General features: G+C 35.9%; 1 protein-coding gene across 4 annotated transcripts in view; it reads right to left on the reverse strand.

Annotated features, from left to right (window-relative positions):
• phlpp2 (PH domain and leucine rich repeat protein phosphatase 2) overlaps window positions 1-22,263 on the reverse strand; it is an 89,042-nt gene that overhangs the window by 51,013 nt on the left and 15,766 nt on the right. For all 4 annotated transcript variants that reach the window (XR_011345875.1, XM_069901800.1, XM_069901797.1 and 1 more), the window contains exons 4-11: window positions 21,093-21,283; window positions 19,009-19,134; window positions 18,057-18,205; window positions 7,115-7,261; window positions 5,045-5,275; window positions 2,982-3,184; window positions 2,105-2,165; window positions 1,811-1,906 (exon numbers count right to left, since the gene is read on the reverse strand). Coding sequence is in view for 3 of the 4 variants with exons in the window: in XM_069901800.1 (XP_069757901.1) it covers window positions 1,811-1,906; window positions 2,105-2,165; window positions 2,982-3,184; window positions 5,045-5,275; window positions 7,115-7,261; window positions 18,057-18,205; window positions 19,009-19,134; window positions 21,093-21,283 (1,204 nt within the window). In the remaining variant the exon portion in view is untranslated. The remainder of the gene's footprint in view (window positions 1-1,810; window positions 1,907-2,104; window positions 2,166-2,981; window positions 3,185-5,044; window positions 5,276-7,114; window positions 7,262-18,056; window positions 18,206-19,008; window positions 19,135-21,092; window positions 21,284-22,263) is intronic.

The raw sequence follows: 22,263 nt of genomic DNA on the forward strand, positions 1-22,263 counted from the left end.
TTTTCCTAAGTCTCTTTCAGCGCTGCTCATTCATTCCATTAAATCGGTGATTGACTCACCCATTTTTTTGATCAAGTCTGTTAAATCTTTCATCACTCCTACAACTTCTGAAAACTGCGTTCCTAAGGCTTCCATCCCTGATAGGATTGCCTGTAATTCTCGAGCAGAAGTTCCTGAAGTTGAGGCAGCTCTCTTTGGGCTATTAGTCAATGTTGCTGAGAACTTGAAGCTTCTTCAGACTTTGGTTTCGATATTTTTCCAGTTATCTCCGTTAGTTATCCAAATAAGTACAGAGGTGCACCAAAGAAAAGGTACAAGGACTGCCTAAAGAAATCTCTTGGTGCCTGCCACATTGACCACCGCCAGTGGGCTGATAACGCCTCAAACCGTGCATCTTGGCGCCTCACAGTTTGGCGGGCAGCAACCTCCTTTGAAGAAGACCGCAGAGCCCACCTCACTGACAAAAAGCAAAGGAGGAAAAACCCAACACCCAACCCCAACCAACCAATTTTCCCCTGCAGCCGCTGCAACCGTGTCTGCCTGTCCCGCATCGGACTTGTCAGCCACAAACGAGCCTGCAGCTGACGTGGACTTTTACCCCCTCCATAAATCTTCGTCCGCGAAGCCAAGCCAAAGTTGAAAGTTGAAGTTGAAACTCATAAAAGAAAAAGTCAAAAAAGTATTTTTGAGTTGTCTTTTAAAAACTCTTCATGGAGAGCTCTACCAAAGTACGTCTGCTCAGTCTCATTGCATGGCCATGCCCCAACTATCAGCAAGTTTATCTTGCCTTCAATTAATTTAATCAGAAGATTTGGCTGGCTAGAAAATAGGAGCAAGAACTTTGCTCTGAGTGATTTTTCCCTTCATTGCACTGTTACAATTGCAGTATCCTATTTGCTCTCCCAGTTGAGATAAACTAAGTCAGCAGAAAATTTGGTAACTGAGCCACAAATTTTATGGTCGGTATTGCCCTGCGACTTGCTAGATGGTCTATGCACAAGAACAACCAACTCAAAACTATGATTCCAAAGTTCCAGTTATTAATAACCATAGATCTCTGCAATAGGTAGTATAAGGAGACAAAATCTGCCTCATCTTCTGGTATCACTTTATTGAAGTTTGAAACATTTTTTAAGAACATAATATCTCAAGAAATAGGAGCGGTAAGCCATAAAGCCTATGGAAATTAGATCATGGCTCCACTTCAAAAACAATTGTACTTTCCACAGAAGTCCTCTCTGAAACAAACCATCTTGATTTGGAAGTGTGTGTTCTTTCAACACTATATTCCTACCTACCCAACAGTATTATGAGAATGCCTTCATCAGAAAGAGTGCAGTGGTTTAAGAGGATAGATTATTACAACCTTTGAGGGTATTGGGTGTGAGCAAAAAGCAATTGCAATGGCAGCGCTGCCAATGGTGTGAACTTTGGGGGGGGGGAAGCAGAGACGCAGCACTGCTCCACTGCCCGGCCCTAATGCTGTTAAAGGACCCAACAATTTTTTTAAAAATCCTGCAACCTTGGGATCTGTTTCCAAGATGTGCTGCACAGCATACCATGAGGGATTGAAGACTCTGGGGCAGCAGAGGACAGGTGCAGGGCATCAGAAACAGTAAGAATACCCCCCTGGAAAAGAATCATAGGTGACCATGGTAACAGACCAGCAAGGGCTCACTGATGAAGGGCCCACACAAGGCTGCTGTCTACTAAGCTAAAATAATGCAGTGACATCTCAGACGCAGATAACACATCTATCCCTCAAACTATCCAGAAGCAATAAGATGTGAAATCTCCTGGCCTTTCCTACCTCATAGGTAATTCTGTAATCAGGTTATGACTAACATCCAGCAGCTCAAGTTTCTTGGCATCACAGACCCAGTCAGGCACAGCTTCTAATTTGTTCCTGATAAAGTAAAACAGTTTGGTTATCATACAAAGTTACTTGCAAAAATATTTTGTAGAATAATTAAAAACAAACACCATACGCTTCTGTTGTATTTTACATTTATGGGTACAGTATATACGAACTGTGTTTTAATTTTACTGGCATAGTACATGGAGTATTCTCTGTTTATCGACGTACAATTAGATACATGCCTACCTTGAAAGATCAACATGAACCAGTTGACCAGGATATGGATAAATGCTCAATGTTGTCAACTCTAAAGAGACATTCAAAATAAATGATTAGAACAGGATACAGCTTAAAAATTAATTCCAATAAATCTCCAAGGTGAATGTGAATTTAAAAGTATCCTGAATTTTTTTTCTTCAGCTAAAACAATCGATTAAAAAGGGTACACAGAGGCTTATAGCCACTGCCACTCTGCCACTCATCTATCTTTCTAATATCTGACTCTTTACAGATTTAAATGGGCTGCACGGTTAGTGTAATGTTGTTAAAGCACAAGCAACTAGGGTTGGAATCTGGCACTGTATGTAAGGAGTTCTCACTATGGGTTTCCTCTGGGTGCTCCAGTTTCTTCCCAACCTTCAAAATGCACCAGGGGTTGTAGGTTAATTGGGTGTAATTGGGCAACACAGTCTCATGGCCCAAAAGGGCCTGTTACCATGCTGTATGTCTTCCTTTTTTAAAAAAAAATTAATATTTTATACAACCAGATTCACCGACATTCACACTGGAATTAAGTCAATTATTTCTCCTTAAAATAAATTTTGTTCACAATAAAAGTACCCATTTTCTCATCTGTGTGATGCTTCTTCATTCTTAGAAATGTCATATTTTACCATCCCTTCAGAAATATTACACCTTGGTACTATTCCTGAAAGTTGAACGTCATTCAAGAAGCCATCATATACTTTTTTTAAAAAACATGAATTGAATGTTGTTTTTCTTGAATTAACTCAGATTGGTAAATATCAAATTGATTTGCATACCATTCAAAATATAATCACTTGCTCAGACTATAGAAGAAAATGGCAATTTACCGTAAATGACCAAAAATCGGTTTACTCACGGTTGGAGGCAGCATACAATGTCCTCAGAGAGAAACCACTTAATGTAAGGTTGGACAGATTGTTACATTCACAGTGCAGATGTTCAATACTTGCAAACACACTCAAGTCAAGTTCAGTCAAGAAATTGTCACGCAAATCCAGGTAAGTTACGTGGTTAATAGCTTCTAGGCTGTCCATCACCACAGACGCTATTGAATTCAACCTAACAAATGCAAAGAAACCAACAAATAGCACACTTAAAGCATTGGTAAAACTAGAGACGTGAAATTTAAATTCTCTGTCTGTTGGCCACAACAAGTATAACCATTAAAAATAATTAAACTACAAGGTTCAAATCTGGCACTGTCTGCAAGCACTTTGTACCTTCTCCCCGTGACCTGCGCATGGGTTTTCTGCCACCTTCTAAAATGTATGGGCTTGATTAGTTACTTGGATATAATTGGGGAGCTCAGGTTTTATAGTCCAGAAGGATCTTCTACAACGCTATATTAAAATTTAAGGAGTGGATTATGCCCATTTCTCAAGAATATAACCAAGGCAATTAATTCAATAAAAGTTAATTTATGACTTTTACAAATTAAAATCCCAAAAAAATCTGTATTATTAAAGAGAACCAACAATCTGAATAAGCAAGAAGCAGAGATATTAATAAAAAATTTTCCTGCTGGAAATTTGCTATGTGGATTTTTTTTTAATTAATCTCTGCATAAATTTATACTTTCAATTTTGCTATTAACTTAGACAAGGGGAAAAAAGAAACACTTTCAAACATCTTAGAGTTGATAGATGGCTAAATGTGAAACCAATAAGATTCAGCTGAAAAGATTTATAAACTTTCTTATAAATTTTTGATCTGGTTGCACTTGGAGATCAACAAATCAAGACAACAAGACAAAGATCAAGAAGAATATGGACAAGAAAAAAAATGTACATTATATATACAGATATAACCACAGTCATCCTAAAACTCTTGGAAACCAATGTATTATCTTTGAAATGTATTCACTGTGGGCAGGTGACTTGCAGACTGCAAGGGTGACAAAGGCAACTAATGAAAGACATGTTATCTTATTTCAAGTAATGAAAACTTATTGTGGAAGATACGAAGAAAGATGTTTTCACTGGTGCCGCACAATTGTCCATGGCTTCTATTGGAAATAGTAACTCTCTGCTCACCAGCTATGGTAGAAGCTTGTATGTTTAAACTGTGTTTGTGTTTCGTGTTCTCTTTGAAAAATAAAATCTACAGCAAAACTTGAACATGTGAAAATTGAAATAATACAAGTGGTAAGCTCAAAAGATGTCTGTGGTAACAAACTTGACGAATATCAAATCACTGTAGAATTTATTTTAAAATATGCTAATAGCACTGAAATATTTCCATATGATTTGGTCTGCAAAAAAAGAAATATTTAATCATCTGGAATTTTAGGGTGTTACTGTACACAAGTTGGCAGTGGTGGGAATGTTGAAATTCACATCAAATGCAAAGATTGTGCTCTTGTGCATGGCCATATTTATAGAAAACATTTTACAAAGGTTTTAGTTGAGGATGAAAGCAAACCTTAAATGTATAACTCACCTCATCCAAAAACTAGGGAAAGGGCAGGCAGATGGTTTGGGTGGAAAAGGCAGGTAACTGTCAGCTTTTCAAATGATAAGGTATTTTAGGCGTTAAAATACACTGTTAAAATGGTGAGATATGGGAGTATCAGGTAAATGTGAAATTAACTAAATATGCAATTTTCTGAACCTGTAACTTCAACTTCACATCAATCTGTACAAATATTTTATTACCTCAAAACTTACAGAAGAAACATGTAATAATCCAAAGGCTGTTTTCAGAAACTTGAGAAAATAATTAAAAAATTAATGAACTGCAATTTAATTATTTGTAACTGCAAATTGAATAAATGAATATAAACAGGGGACTTTTAGTTTTATAGTATTTTGCTGTTAATTCTTAATAATCTTAACAGACTGAATGCCTGTTAGTGATCCATCTCTCTAAATTGGAGAGACTATGCATAAGTTAGTGAATTCATATTTAACATATCCTTACCTAAGGTCTAGGTGCTTAATGTGAGTCATCTGGCCCAGTGTTTCCAAAGCCAATGCCTCTAAATGGTTTCCAGCCATGCTAAGTTTATCCATGGCTGTCAAAATCATACACACTGCTGGAATTACTTTGAAGTCATTGAAAGACAAGCCAAGATGGATCAGCTGTTGCACATTTCCCAATTCTGTAGGCAAGCTCTGAAGACAATTCCCATCCAGAATAAAAGTCTGTAGACTTGGAATAGAGAGAAAGTATAATATAGTTTCTCCACAAATTTCAAAAAAATAAAACCTTCATTTGTTTATGTGCAAATGTCCAGACTGTTAGGAAAATGTGCTAGTTAATATATAAAAAAGAGTTGGTAACAGGATACAGTTCTTTAAATAGAGAACAGCGTGAAAGACAGAAAAGATATACTATATAATCATAATACCCTCAAAAAAATGGGGGTCTACTTATACACCAGATATATTTTTGAGACAAATTCAGGTCAAAAGCTGTTTGACGCCGATTTGGCATACAAGTCGACCCTGGAAGCGCCAATTTGATGTATTAGTCGACCCTGGAAGCACCTCCCCACCACCGGCGCCACCATTCACCAACACCTCCCCACTGTGAGGAACCAGACATTCTACAATTATAGAGCCTGAGATCCCCACTCCTATCCAGGAGCCTGAGGCTGCCACTCCTGCCATGTAGGCAGAGGTTCCTGCTCATGCCTGCTAGGCCGAGGTTGTGTTTTTTTTTAAACTATTTCTTTTTCTTGCTCACAGTAATTTACAGCTTTATTACTTGGAAATTGGGACGTTTAAAAAAAAAATATGGGTTGTTGCTGGGAGACCCAGACAACCAGAAAATGGGGGTCATCTTGTACACCGGATATACCATAAAACCATTAAAATAATGCAAAAAAAGGGTTGACTTAGATGGTATATAAAAGCAATGGCATATTTTAAATTAAAATAAACTAAAAGAAAACCAACAAATACCTTCCAGAAAGGATTTTACCAGGAAAATATTTCGACTTCTAAAGCCAGGAACTAGGGTGGATTATATTTGAGCAGTCCATGTGATTTCTATGGACATACTGGTAATAATCCTTCATGGTCCCAAAGCAGTTACATGTGTTTCTACTGGATATACTTATTTACTTCTTAAAATTATATCAAAAATATATTTTATTTAAAAACCGACATAATGGATAAAAATTAATTCAAAATAGAGATATTATTTAAAAGAAAGAAAAATGTCACTTTTGCTTGCATCCAGGTCAAACAATCAGACCTGTGCTGAACAACTGAACCCCATCTTTAGATTTAGTGTGAGTACAAAAGTGGTGCAGAAGATCAGATCCATCAGCGTCTGACCTGCAAGATGTTCCCTATATTCATGGTACAACATATAACATTGCTAGTCAGAGGTTCCCTCCAGAATCACTGGCTGAAGAAGAATGGATCTAGGCCAATGTAAAAGCTTAAAATCCTTAGTACTTCCAACAGAGAATTGAGAAGATGTTTCCATAATGTGTGGTAAATGTATAGAATGTGCTGAAGTAACTAACAAAAGGGAGATTAATTTTAAAAAATGAATGCAAATTAAAGATTTTTGAAAAGGGTTAGATGAAGTGTGTTAAGACATTCATGTGGAGTCAAACTACCAGGATAGACAAGTCGGGTTGAATGGCATTTTATTGTAGTAATTGTGCAATTAAAAAAATGAAAATCAATAATGAGGAAAATTGACACTTTTTCATAACAGAAAAATCATGGTTTTTACACAATTATGGAGAAAATTCAACAACAGAGAACTGCTAGATACTGTTAATTCATTTGTTTTAGGTTAAATGAATGTCAAGGTATTATGATATTAAATAATGAATTGATTAAGAAAATTTGTATTTTTAGGCTGGTTTTGAATGTATATTCAAATGTAACTTGTGCAAACACTTCATATGCTTGAAAGTTTAGGTAATCATAAATTAGTGAATTTAAAAATTGTTGTTTTCACTACATGTTGAACCAAGATGCAAAACAGATGTCCGATTAATTTTGTAAATTGCGATATAATACTTACTTCTGTAAGTTTCCAATCTCCTTGGGAATATTGTGTATCCTGTTGCAGGAGAGGTTGACTTCTGTAAGAGTTGTGATTTCACACAAGGATGCTGGAAATTTTGCCAGTTTATTATTCGACAGATTCAGGCATTTCAGTTGAGTAAATCTACATTAAAAGAAAAAATTTAAAGAACTTAGTCCCTATAATTTCCCTCTTTATCATGCTGTTTATCATTTTAATCACTTATTTTTGATAGCTTTGTGATGTGGGTGCAAAACTTTAAAATTAATATGGAGGATTGTTATCCCTCCCATACACTGAGGAAAATTACTGACAGCTATGATCTCCTACAGCTGGCTTAATTTTTTGGGGAGTCAAAGTTAAATTTGATTCTGGTTATTTGTCTCACCTAGAAGTATAATGGGATAGTGGCTGAATGATACCCAGGGTTTCATTATCTGTATGGTGTAGGTTAATGGGGTATAAATTGTGTGTTAAGATACATCAACTCTGTTGGATATCACAAAACATTTAAGAGGCTTTTAGATAAGCACATGAATATGGAGGAATGAGATGGATATCAATCATGCATCAGAAGAGATTTAGTTTAATTGGCATCATGTTTGGTGCAGTCATCGTGGGCCAAAGGCCTTTTCCTGTGCTGCAGTGTTCTATGTCTTGTGCAATACTGGCTCAACAAGGTAGCATTTCAAAGATATTTATTTTTAATTTTATACTGTGACTGAAATTACATGAACCAATCATCCAATTTGATATCTGTTGCAAAGTGCCGGAGCATCCCTTAATAGGAGCTACTGGAAAAGCAGAAACTCTCACTGCGATAATTATTACTGAAGATAATGGAAAGCACCATTACTTCCTTGTGAACTACAAATACTGGACTTTATTTAATTCAATCAGAAGACTGGGCCACATTTGCTTTCGTGGCAAGTTTTCCCCAGAGTTGTGCAAATTATTTTTTGAATAGACTTTAAACCCATATATGACATATCAACGTTTAAAAAAACAAGCAGACTATGCTATCTTATGGCTCCTTAAAGGAGCAGTGATGTTAATGTGATGAAATTTTACATTCAGTTTTAAGAAAGGAAAAGGGTCTAAGATCAGTTTAATAAAATGAATTAGGGCAGCCATCTCGGTGAACTGGGAAATTAAGGGATCAGTTAACTGAAATTAAGTAGTAAATCACAAAAGGATATCTTTCAGAATGCACTGGACACATTCTAACAAGAAAGAATAATGCCACAAGGAGGAATCACTATCTAGAGTTATTGAACAAAAATGTTAAGGTGGTATCAGACATGAAGAAAAACCATATAATTGACAAGACAGAATAACAAAAGGATTATTGGAGAGAATAATTAAGAGTTTGAGATGATACAAACAAATACTGGAGGACCTCAGCAGGACTCACAGCATCCATAGGAGGTAAAGACATTTCACTGACGTTTCGAGCCTGAATTCTTATCTTGAAGAGTGGCTCCAGCCCAAAACATTAGTGAAATAACTTTATCTCCTATAGACAGTGCAAGACCTGATGAGTTCCTCCAGAATTTTTTACTACAATCACAGGATCTTCAGACTTTCGTGTTTCACCCCCTCAAGAGTACAAAACCAGGTAGAGATATAAAAGCCAAAAAGCAGGAACATATCCACAAGGAAGAAGGCCACTGGGTTCCTCAAATCTGCTCTGGATCCAATAAGATCGCTGATGATCTTATTGCAAATTTTACTTTCCATTTTTGCTTACTCCAATTATTTTGCAAAGTAGCCACTTCCCTTTCAGGAAGAGCATTCCAAAGACCATGGCTCTCAGAAAAAAATCTTCTCATTTTGATCTTAAATTGTTAACTTTTTATTCTTCCACAAGAGAAAATATCTTCTCTATATCCATTCTATCAAGACCTTTCGGGGTCTTAAATGCTTCAATCATACACCCGCTCTTTCTTTGAAACTTCAGTGGATCAAGTACAGCTTATCCTTCTTTTCTTATAACCCATCCCAGTAGCAGTTACATAAGCTATCTCTGAATTGTTTCCAACAAATTTACATATCATCCAAGATGAAAAATGCAAGGTAATACAACTGGGGATGGGCAAATGAGGAATACAAAATAAATGGCATTATATTGAGTACTGTGGAGAAATGAAGAAGGTTGGAATGTTTGTCCCTGTGACCATAAGATGCAGGAGCATATTTAGGCCATTCAGCCCATCAAGTCTGCTCCACCATTCAAATCATGATTGATGTATTCTTCTTCTCAATTCCATTCTTCTGCTTTCTCCCCATAATCTTTTAAACCCTAACTAATCAAGAACCTAACAACTTCCACTTTAAATATGGATCCACAGATCTATGTCGTTAGTAAGACAAGTCAAAAAGATGGATATAAAAGGAACAAATGCAGGGAAATTATGCTAGAACTGTATCCAACACTATTTGGTCCATATCTCAAATACTGTGGGCTGTTTCAGTCAACACAGTACACTAGAATGCATATTTTAAATAGACGTTGTTGGACCACAAATTTGACTATGGACAACGAATGGATTAGGAAGGATTCTTACCTTTGGAACAGAGAAGCCAGAGGGAAAACTTAAATAATGAAGTATACCAAATTATGAGGGTCAAAGAGAATAAAAAGGAAGGACCTAGTTCCATTAGTATAGAGGACAAAACCATGAGGCATAGATTTAAAGTAATTGGTAGAAAAGATTAGAGATTTCCTGCACCCCCCCACCGCCCCCGCCCCCCCGCCCCCCCGAAAGGTTGGTAGCAGCTGAAACATTTCAATAGTGTCTGGATGTATATTTGCAGGTGTTGCAGTTTGAGTGTTGGAAGATGGGATTAGACTCCATGGCTCTTTTTCAACTGGTGCAGATACAAGCAGCTATTTTCTCCTATGCCAGAATTCCATGAGAAGCGAAATGCATAAAATGAAACTGACAAATTGAAAGACTTCTGAAGTATTGTGGAGAAGAAACCATGGACAAGGAAAAAGGAATACCTATTGTCCATAAAGACTAGATTGAACCAGGTACAATGTGGTAGATTTAGATAAGATGTCCTCTAATCAGAATACAACATTAACCATATAACCGTTTACAGCACGGAAACAGGCCATGTCGGCCCTTCAAGTCCGTACGAGTTCACTTGAACAACTCCACTAGCTCCTCCGCAAACTCCTGAGGAAGTAGAACTCTACAACTCTTGTAAAGAATGAAGCCACACCATTACCTGCAAATATCCTTGGCAGTGAGTTAATGCTGTTCAAAAATTTAAAATATTTTTCATTGAAAGTATTACTCATCACTGGTTCCATAATAATCATTCTATGGACATTGCATTTCAAAGATAAATTACCCATTTTACTCTGCAGAATCTCAAAACCCAAAATAATTCATTGTATTTATGGCTGCAACTCACCATAAATAAAGTACAAGGCACAAATATGTTTGGAAAACAAAGCAAGAAATAAGTACATACAATCAGTAGACATCAATTTGAGGTGCTAAAATACATTCTACACAGCTGTCTTTTTATTGCAGGGTATTGCAAAATGAAATTAACAATCTTTCACCACACACAGGATGCCACGATTGGCATATTGCTTAGTACAATGCCTGTGATTAGAACCAGATCAGGGTTCGAGACCCATGCTGTCTGTAAGGAGATTGTATGTCCTCCCAGTGTCTGCATGGGTTTTCCCCCAGGGGCTCTGGTTTCCTCCCACCATTTGAAACATACCGAGGGTGTAGGTTAATGGGGTATAAATTGGGTGGCACAGACTAGTGGGCCAAAATGGCCTTTTACCAAGCTGTATGTCTAAATTTTTTAAAAATTCAAATTAATTAATTGGGCCACAAAATTAACATTTGTACTAACAATGAAAGACTGGAGAGACTTAAGAGGTCAGGAAGCATCTAATGAAATGATCAGTCAGATACAGATTTATTGTCAGAGTACATGCATCACATCATGCACAACACTGAGATTCTTTTGTCCTGCGGGCGAGGTAGAATTACCACTTATTGGTAGTGCAAAATAAAACTGTACACAGCACAAACATGTAAACAGGTTTTTTTTGCTCTACCAATGAAATGATGAAATGAAATGATCAATATTTTGAGTGGAGACCAAAGTGAGAAGAGGAAGTAGAAAGCATAAAAGTCCTTTAGGAAGAGTTTTTTTTGTGATGAGAAGCCTGTGATCTGTGGAGTACCACAGAAATTGATGCTGGTTCACTTTGTTGTAGGAAGTAGAATTAATAAGATTGCAGATGCAAAGATTAAGGTTGTTACTGATAGTGTGAAGGATAATCTCAAATTACAGGATGACACCAATAAATTGGTAAAATGAACAGATGGAACTTAATCCTAAAATGTGAGGTGATAAACTTTGGGAAGACCAACAGTACGACATAACAGTGAGTGGCAGGTCCTATTGGAGAATTGAAAAATAATGATCTTGGCATGCAAATCTGTGGATTTCTGAAGATGGCTTTACAGGTAGCTTGAATCGCTCATGAGCTAGAACAGTATATGAGGCCAAGAAAGTGATGGTACAATTTGATAAAACATTGGTTAGGCCAGGATTGGAGTACCATATGCAATTCGACACACAACTGGACTGGAGAGGGTACAAAGTTCATCAAGCTATCGCCTGGGATTGAATGTTTCAGTTATAAAGAGTCACCAAAAAAATATCTTCAGAGCAGACATATCTAAAACTAGGAGACAGGATTATGGTAAGGGAATAGGAAATTTGGAGAAGATACGAGGAAGAAATGTTATTTTTCCCCAATCCAGAACACGGAGGATCAGAAACTCACAACATTTAAGTATCTAGACATCCCATGGAATAAAAAGATATGGAGCAAGTGCTGGTAAACGGGCAGGGCAATGGCAGATGTAATTTAATCCTGATAATTGGAGGTGATGCACTTTGGAAGAATCTTGGTGCACAAGCCTAAGGACCCCTGAAATTGGATGTACAGACAGCTAGTGGTGAAGGCACCAGATGGAATAATGGTTTCATTACTCAGAGCACAGAAAAGCTCAAACTTTCTAAAACTTTGGAATAGCAGAAATAATGTGTGCAGTTCTGGTTGCCAAATGAGAGAAAGGACAAGTCTTCACTCTAGAGAGACCAGGGCTGGGAAAATGCATCATGTGATGGCAGAGTCAGATCATGAAAATCAGTTAAGAGATAACAAAGTAGAGACAGGAATTAAAGTGTAAGAAAGAACACAAGAAGTGACAGAAGACAGATATTAATGCCACTGAAGGCAAGAATGTTGCAGGAACATTAGGAACAGTACAGAAAAAAAATGACAGGATCAAGAAGAAAGGCCTACCTTGCAAATGGATCCTGGCACTGTAGTAAAGGTTCCTACCAGATCAACAAGGGTTCCAAAAGTAGCCACACAGCAATCTACAGCACCACTGTTGCTGCAGCTCCAGGGGATCAATGAAGGAGACGACGATGCACAACTGCACATACGCGAAAAGTTGCACTTGCGCAGAACCAAAGATATTGAGGACATCACTAAAGAAGGCAGTTTCTAGCAAATGCTACCTTCTGGAACTGAATTTATCACTGGATTTCTATGCAGTGATGGACCAGAACAAATTCAACAGGAAGAAGTAGAAGAGGAGCAAGTTGCTATCAGAGTAGATACTAAATTTCAAATTAGACTGGATGCTCAAAAGGTAAGCCCTGAGACATTTCTTATGTTGGGAGAGCTTAAGCAAATAAAAAAAGGAGAAAACTATAATTAATAGAATACAAAAAACATTTGAAGATATAGAAGACAGAGTTAAAATGTGGAATTTGGTGTTGAAATATTGCAAGATAGAATACAGAAAATGGAAAATACCACAGATGCACTGGCTCTAGAAAATAAATGACTGAATGAGAAAGTGGACTTACTCAAGAACTTTAGTAGAAGGAACAAAAAGACAGTTGGACTTAAAGGTGATGAAGGATTCAATATGATAGTTTTTCTCCAACGTTGGATCCTGGGAATTTTTGGTCAAGACCAATTTCAAGGAGATATTGAAATAGAAAGGGCACATAGATTTTGAGACCCAGGCCATCATCTGATCAAAACCCATAGGCTATATTGGTGAAGTTTCTTTGTTATCAAGTTTGTGAGAAGCTGTTGGAACTTGCAGCAAAGCAAGAAAGAAAGAAGGGTCCATTGGAGTATAATGGAAACAAAATTTTCTTCTATCCTGATCAGTTTTGAGTTGTTGAAAAGGAATTCAATCCAGTGAAGAACATTCTTTGGAAGAAAGATTACAGTTTTATTCTGCAACATCCTGCTAATCTGAAGACCTTCATTCAAGGAGGGCCGAATAGATTCTTCACTGATCCTAAAAGCACCCAGGAGTTTGTAGATGCCTTGCCAAAAATTCCATGCAAGGTCGAACAAAGAAAAGAGCAATACAGCAAGCAGGAGTTTGAAATTTTTTTCGGGGTATTAATGATCTTTCAGAGGAGCCGGAGGACAGTGAACTGACCTCTACTGAAACGTATGTATTTATGGCTTTGGCCACTACCCGTAAAGTTGAGGAGAGTAATATTGTTGAGTATTATTTTAACAACATTATTTGGTGGGGGGGGGGGTTCTTATTCTTTTTTTCTTTTCTCTGTTTTATTACCAGGACTGGTTAGAGGTAAATGCCTTGTAACAAGTTTTAGACTAGAGATGAAGAGCCAAGTAGTTGAGGGGGAGGTAAGGGGGAGAAGTTTCTTAATGAATGATTAAAAATGTACCAATGAGTAAATTGTTAAAGAATTTGTTATAAAATTAATGGGCTTAATAGCCTGTGAAGAGAAAAAGGGTAAAAAAAATTAAAGTAGATATAGCCTTTTTACAGAAGACCCATTGAACTGAAAAAGAACATCAGAAGTTGAAATGAGATTGGGTAGGACATGTTGAAGCCTTATTTAATTCAAAAGCTAAAGGCATAGCCATTATGATTGATAAGAAACTTCCAATTAAAATCCAAAATGTACTTTCAGATGCAGCAGGAAGATATATTATGATTCAGTGCCTTTTTTTTTTCCAGAACATTGGACACTTATGAATATATATGCACCTAATGTGGATGATGAAAGGTTTATACAAGAAACATTTTTGAATTTGGCAAACGCATACGAGAATATCTTAATTGGTGGAGACTTCAATTCTTGTTTAAATCAAGTTTTAGATAGGCGTACTAGAGTCATAGTGAAGTCTAAAGCAGCAAAAGCAATATTATCATTGATGAAATATTTAAATTTAATAGCTGCTTGGAGAAGATTTCATCCAAGATTCATAGGCATGATTCTTATTCCAGGATAGATTTATTTTTGGTATCAGGACAGCTCCAAATCAGAATTCAGCAAACAGAATATAAAGCAAGAATTTTATCTGAGTATTCTCCTTTATTGATGGCAATAACAATGGTAGCTAGAGAAGAATCAGTTTATAGAAGGAAATTTAATTCTATGTTATTACAAAGGAAAGATTTTTGCAAATTTATTAGAAGACAGATAAGGATTTTCTTTGAGACTAATTCTAATTTAGTCACGAATAAATTTATATTATGGGATGCGATGAAGGCATATCTATGTGGCTAAATAATAAGTTATACTTCAAAAATTAAGAAGGATTATATGAGGGAAGTGGAACAATTGGAAATGGATACGGCAGGTTTGGAAAAGATTTACAGAGGCAAGTTACTGAGGAAAAACAAAGATCTCTTATTAATAAAAAAAACTTTGATATAATTCTTTACAAACATAGAACAGAGAAAGCAATGATGAGAACAAAGCAAAGATATTATGAATTGGGTGAAAGGGCACATAAAGTTCTTGCTTGGCAAATAAAGACAGCAAGTATTGAGAACGATTATTGCAACTAAAATTATTCTAATGTAACTTATTATAAACTGCAAGAAATTAATGAAAATTTTAAACAATTTTATACTAAATTGTGTAAGTCAGAATCTTTAAAAGATGATAATAAGATAGATAAGTTTAGGGATCAGAATAGATCATTTAAATAATATATTCAATTTAAATTATAATCCTTTACTTAAGGAAATTAGTGAAGATTTTAAAAAGTGGATGGATTTACCCATAACTTTATTAGAAAAATATTCATCTTTATACCTAAGGTTATAATATCTTTTTCAATCATTGCCTATATTTGTTCCACAGATATTTTTCCAAGTATTGAATAAAAATATAAGAAATTTTCTTTCGAAGGGTAAACTGGTGAGGGTTTCTTTAGAAAAATTAACATAGAAATTTGAATGGGAGGGTTATAACTTCCAAATTTTAAGAACTATTGTAAAGTGGTGCAAATGAGATTTCTCTCTTCTTTCTTTGAAGCAGCTCTTCGGCCATCCATTTTTGTGGAATTCAGAGCATGCTCTGTGAATGGCTTGGCCTTTTTGATTGTAACTAATAGTGAAGATCACTTGGAGTGGGTTATGGAAGCTTCATGGAGTCTCGCCTATATAAGAGCCAGGAGTGTTATGACCACAGCTCGTGTGGATGGACACTTCTTCAAAGGCATCATGAGTCTGTAGCAGTCACAACTGCAGTCTTCCCATCGTTAATTCTGAGCATCAAATTTCAAAGGCCTACGCTTCAACACTGAATTTGAAAGACTGAACTTTGAAGTAACTTTCTAGATTTTGCCCTGGACTGTAATGGTTTGGGAATATCATATACACTTGCACATAGTTGGGATAGATTTGGTGTTATGGATAATTTAAAAGTAATGACTATAGTTTAAGAATAAGAAATAAAATTAGTGTTTTAAAATTAAACACCGCCTGGTTTATTGTCTATTGCTACTCGTTACATGCTGTTCGTAACAAGGAAATTCTGAGAGACAGGATGTATCAGATTTTGAAAAGGCAAGGACTGATTAAAGAGTTAACATGGCTTTGTGCATGGGAAATCATGTTCATAAACTTGACTCAGCTATGTTTTTTTGAAGACATGATGAACAGGATTAATGAGGACAAGGCCTTTGACAAGGTTCTACATGGTCTGCCTGTCCCGCATCGGACTTGTTAGCCACAAACGAGCCTGCAGCTGACGTGGACATTACCCCTCCATAAATCTTCGTCCGCAAAGCCAAGCCAAAGAAGAAGAAGAAGACATGGTAGGCTAATCAGGGATCCAGGGTGAGCTACCCAATTGGATATAGCACTGACGTGATAGTGGAAGCCATGAAGTATCGTTGAAAGTTATTTTTCAGATTAGTGGTCCGTGACCAGTGGAGTGCCACAAGAATCACAAACACATTGCTGGGACTGGAGGGCTTGTTGAAGATGGCAGTGATCACTGGAGATATTTGAAGAGAAAGTAGATATATTTAATTGAATTGAGTGATATGTGGAATTGGCACTGAAAATAAGTTGATCAGCTGTCATCACACTGAATGGAGGTGCAGGCCTGCCATACCTGCTACAGATATCTTTTTTTTGTGCTACTACTTGAATAGCTGTCTGTTTAGGATGAGTTTTGCAATGATGTTAAAAAAAGAAGAACAATTGAGATGGCACTAACATATATTTTTGCAAAGTTTTGTAAGAGTGTGTTATTTCAACGGTAAGTTACAAAATGTTTACAATTCAATTTAGGTTTTCTGAAACATTTTTAGAACTGCTGCTTATTTAGATTTTAAAGCTTTTTATTTCATGAATATATTACAGAATACATTATAGAATACAAATACCTCGGAACTCTAAAGATAAATGTATCAACTCCAACAATATTCAGCCATCTTCCTAACTGCAGTAGTGGGACAGTGGGTTACGTGCACATCTTTAATTTTGATTACAAAAAAATGAATTCTTTATTTTGATATTTATCCAACAAATTCTACTCAATCTTAGAAGCTAATTTGCTGAATTCCCAGAATTGTGGAGGGGTGGGAGTTTACTACATTTGATGCTCAGCAGACTTTCAAAGGCCTCAACTGAAAACACTTTCTAGCTCTTCAAATATCTTGCAAATTGAAGCAATCCTCATGATTTTAATAAGCATGTTTACATCTCCATTACAGTTCTATTCTTAAATGTTCACTTAATGTGGAAAACAAAGAGCATACAAAATCATTTTTAAAAGGCTTTTCAAATATTTGGACTAATGTTATTGACCAAACATAATCTATTTTAATATCTGAATTCATAAACTTCTCAAGAAACCTTAATCCAGTATCTCTGCACATACTATTGGACTTGATTCCTTCTCAGACTTTGTGTTTTCCTTCCATTTCCAGCAAGTACATAGCTTTCATTTTCAGTAAATATACAACTAAATGTAAACTTAAACTTCATCCAAACTTTACATGATATCAAACTGCTTCAGGTCATCAACAAAAATGCATTTCATTAACATTGCCAAATACGTTGACGTTTTTTTAACACCAGACTTGATACTTGAAGCTCCCAAAAACACAGCTGGTTTTCTATTCACCCAAGCACAAGCTTTCTATCTTGATTTTTGGGTTTTTTTTAAGGATATTCATTTGGAGGCATTATCAGTCATAAACAGAGTTCAGAAATTACATCTTGAATTGTGTAGGCTTTAAGCATGTAGGTTCAAATTTTTAGCTAAATATAGAAAGTGTTGACCATTTTGTCACTCCATAAAAAAATCATTTTTTAAAAAAATAAGTTAACATTTAACAAAGTAAGCCACAATGTCTTTATAACCAAACAAAAAAAAAATGGTCAGTTCTTATTTTAATTCCCAAGCACAAGTTAATACAGTACAATGACTTAATTCAAATTTAACAGTTAAACAGACAAGTAGTTCTTTACTACTTCTCACCAAAACATAATATGAGTGGCAGAGATAATCAGGAAGTACTGAATAGAATATTACAATGAGATAATTTAAAAAGTCCGTTGAAATATTTAGATACCTGTTGAGATTGCAGAGTCCAGCATCAGCATGCATAAAATTATGCCGCAAGTTAAGATGCATGATATCTTGACTGAAGTAAAGATACTCAGGAAGTTCCTCAAGGCTGTAACATGACAAATCAACTGTACCAATTCGTTGTGAGACAACCTGCAAGTAGACCACCCATTACTTAGTTAGTGCTTGAAGGATAATAGAAAATAAAGTTTAAAAAAAAATGAACAAACATTCTGACAATAAAGGAATGGAAGGTTCAAGAGAGTAATTGGCAAACTTATAAATGATTAATAATGATCCTTCACCATGTTTCAGTTAGACTAGATGAAATAATTTAAAAAATATACAAGATATGAACCACTATTAACTTGATCATACACTGTTCACCAAGAAGTTTATTGACTTTCCATCACCAAATGAATTGCCTGAAGTACTAATAACAGGGTTCAATGTAAAATGAAAGGCAAGCTCAAAAAAATGAATGCTGTGATTCAAAATAAATGTAAACAGATAGAATTATCTGACAAGATAAACTAGAACCGGCATGAGTTTAAGAAAGTCGGCAACTGTTCAGAGAGCCCCAAGTGACAAAATTATGCCCAAAATCAAACACATAAATAATGGAAATTGCTGTCTCGTTAAAAAAAGACATAAAAGTTCAAAAACAATGGTTAAATGTTATAACTATCAGTTGAGCGGCTTTCTATTCACACAACCTTCAGATTTGAAAATTCTGACATTTATATTAACATTCAGTACTTAAAACTAGAGAATTGTCACACTTGCTCATGCTAGAACCAGTTTACAGCAAGAAAAATTTCAACATAACTAAACGTCATCACTTCCAATATTTAGCACCTTTTCTTCTGCATTTGATTTCGTAATAGCATGAATTCCAGTTCTATGTTTGTTTATAATACCCCAACATGATGTTGTCATAACACAACACAATTCACCTTGGATGCTTGTCTGAGCCATCGTAGGTATTCTGGATATGAATCAAAGGTCACATAGTAAGTTTGTCCTTGTTGCCCAGCGGAGCTAAACATGAGGCAAAATTGTCGTCTTTTTACTTCTTCCACCTGTACGGAATATTAGAAAAAAAATTGATGATCCAGCTCACTGATCCTTAAGATCTCTTCCCCCCCCCCCCATCCCACCCCCAGTCCACTCCAAGAGAGCTGCAGACATGATTGATCTCAGAACTCAATAAAGAGAGGATTCTCAAAGTTGCATGAATCACTTCCTTTGACAAGGATCCTGAACAGAAAAATTCATGATCTCACATTCATTTCAAACCTCTCCTCACTAGAGTTATTTAATGCCCATTATAACATTTTCAAAATACATTGTTTAATAATTACTGTATTTATTGAATTAACAATTAAGCCAAATGTAAGGACTGTCTTTTTATGATTATTTCAGACAAGTCTAAGAGTAAGAATAAATGTTAAAATCTGAAAACCACTGTCAAAAAAAAAACATTGCTGAAATGGATTGAGTGGCATGTAATTGCTGAGAAATACAAACTAAACGCAAATAAATTTGCTAAAATTATGCAGAGTTGGTTTCAAAACCATTTAGAATTCTGTTTATTGAATTGGGTCAGAGAATCTTATAACAACTGTTAATTATCAGAAATGAATTTCTCTATATCACTGTAAATTAACAGCTGGAATTTGATTCCTTTTGGTTTAAATCATACAATATTTAGTAAAATTGTTGACGCAATCATTAAGAAGGCAACGCTAGCAACTATAGTTCGTTAGAAGTTTGAGGAGATTCGGTATGTCACCAAAGACGTAAATTTCTACAGTGGAGAGCATTTTGTCTGGTTGAATCTTTGTCTAGTATGGAGGTGCTAATGCACAGGACAGGAGTAGGCCACAGAGGGTTGTGAACTCGTCTAACACCATCAAGGGCATTAAAGTTATTGATGCTCGAATGTTGCAGAATTTTTGTTATTTTATTTTTATTTCAAATTTACAGTATCTGCAGTTTTTCTTTGTAATTTTCAAGGTAAAAATGGTGTTGATTGTTTCCAGGTCATCTTTGGAACCAAACTAGCATTTATTGGCATTAGCAACCATTTAAAAAAAAAATACAGAGAGTAATTTAAGTTTAAAAACTACATAAAATAATTCCAAGTCTGTGATGTTCTGAAATGAGTCTTTAATAATTATGAATGGACAGAAAAATCAACCCTCAACCACATCCAACATCAGCTTGTACTTCTATGGTTGTTTTAAATTTGGAGGAGGTGGGGGGGAAGAGGGGAAATCAGATAAATCTCAGTTTGTTTCACAGAAGATGAATGCCAAGCTAATAGGAGAAAATTAGCACGGATAACCAAAAATTTTAATCAAGTAATTGGAGATGGACATCATTTTTGTATTTTATTTTAAAATACAAAGCAATAAGAACAGGGATTCTGAGTTGAATAGCTGAGTGAGCATTTTAGAAAGCCAAAGACAATCCCAAAGTTGATGTGAAAGGAAAATGGAAGCACAATGATTCAAAACCTGTGGAACTGACAGTTCAGAAGCTAGCACTGGGCTAGGGTTTATAGTACAAATAAAATGGAAATGGAGCCAAATTATAAAAGAATATACACATAATAAGAATTGTTTAATGCAATGAAGGATGAGGAACAAAACTGAGCACTTCAAAGATCATGTATGTTGTACTGGACAAAATAAGAGCACAACTGAACAACAAGTGAAACAGCAAGAATAGAACTTTGTGCCAGTTTGCAGCCTTGGAGCTGTGATTGGCAACAGTGACAGGTAGTTAAGAAAAAAATCTGTGATTCGAAAAAGAGTTTAGGCAAGTGTTGGATAAGTAATTCAATTTTAAGAAATTATAAATTCTGTGGTATTTACCAATCACCATTTTGCTGAAATACCATCCATAACAGTTATTGGCATCTTTCATGTAACCTTGAATACTATACCTCAAATAATGTTAACACCATGGTAGACTAAACTGCCCTCAAGACGTACAGACTTCAAAATACTTCAGAAAAGATGCAATTGCTTACCTTGCCTCCTGTGAGAGGAAGTACGTGCATTTTTCCCATCTGGCATTCCTTTACTGAAGACACAATCAGACACGTACCACAGAGAATGACTTGGCGTTCGGACCACTTGTGTAACTGAGTTTTCCCTTTTCGAACACTGAACACACCAGAGATAATGATCTGATCCAGTTGATCTGTGCTACTTGGCTTTCCTGAAGGGAGAAAAAGTCTGTGAATACTGTACCTTACAAAATTGTAGAATAAATCAATGTGTTGAACATCCACCACATTATCAACAGAATAACAAAAAAAAAAGCCACAGGAAATCTACAATGGCACATGGCTTTCTATGAAATCACTCCACATGCTCAACCCTTATCTACTCTTCCAAAATTATCAAATTTATCAATAAAGCTGAAACCATAATGGAAATTTCTCTGTAAAACAGTAAAGTAAAACAGTAAAATTTCTGTAGATATTTGTACTAATTAGTTGCTAGAGAATTGGTCACCAAGGATATTACCATCATAATATTTGATTTTACCAGCCAATTGAACCTGAATGACATGGAGAAATGAACTCAACCTTGCATTTTAAAATAGATATAAAGCAAGTAAGGAGCCCTGTGGTGCCATGTTGCTGGCAGAGAACAGGAGGAAATTTGCATTTCTAACACCAGGGTGTGCTTTTGACGGACTCACTGGAATGAAGCTCCTGTCCCATCATTGAAAAAGGATGTTAAAGAAAGGAAAACAAAGGCAATTTTCTATTTCAATTATTTTAACTTCATTTGTGACAGTTTTCATCCAAGATTTCTACTTTCTAAATTCTTCTCTTTTTGTTTTCCTTTCTTTAACATCCTTTTTCAATGATGGGACAGGAGCTTCATTCCAGTGAGTCCGTCAAAAGCACACCCTGGTGTTAGAAATGCTAATTTCCTCCTGTTCTCGCCAGCACCATGGCACCACAGGGCTGCATACTTAGTTCCTTATTTGCTTTACATCTATGACTGCATGGCTCAATATAACAATACCATCTACAAATTTGCTAACAATACCATGGTAGTAGGCGATATCAAAAGGGGCAATGAATCAGTATATAGGGAGATTGTAAACTTGGCTGAATGGTGTACTAACAACAACCTCATACTCAATGTCACCAAAACTAAGGAGCTGATTGTGGACTTAAGGAA

This window comes from Narcine bancroftii, chromosome 10 (genome assembly GCF_036971445.1).
Source record: "Narcine bancroftii isolate sNarBan1 chromosome 10, sNarBan1.hap1, whole genome shotgun sequence".
In the NCBI taxonomy this organism is placed as follows: domain Eukaryota; kingdom Metazoa; phylum Chordata; class Chondrichthyes; order Torpediniformes; family Narcinidae; genus Narcine; species Narcine bancroftii.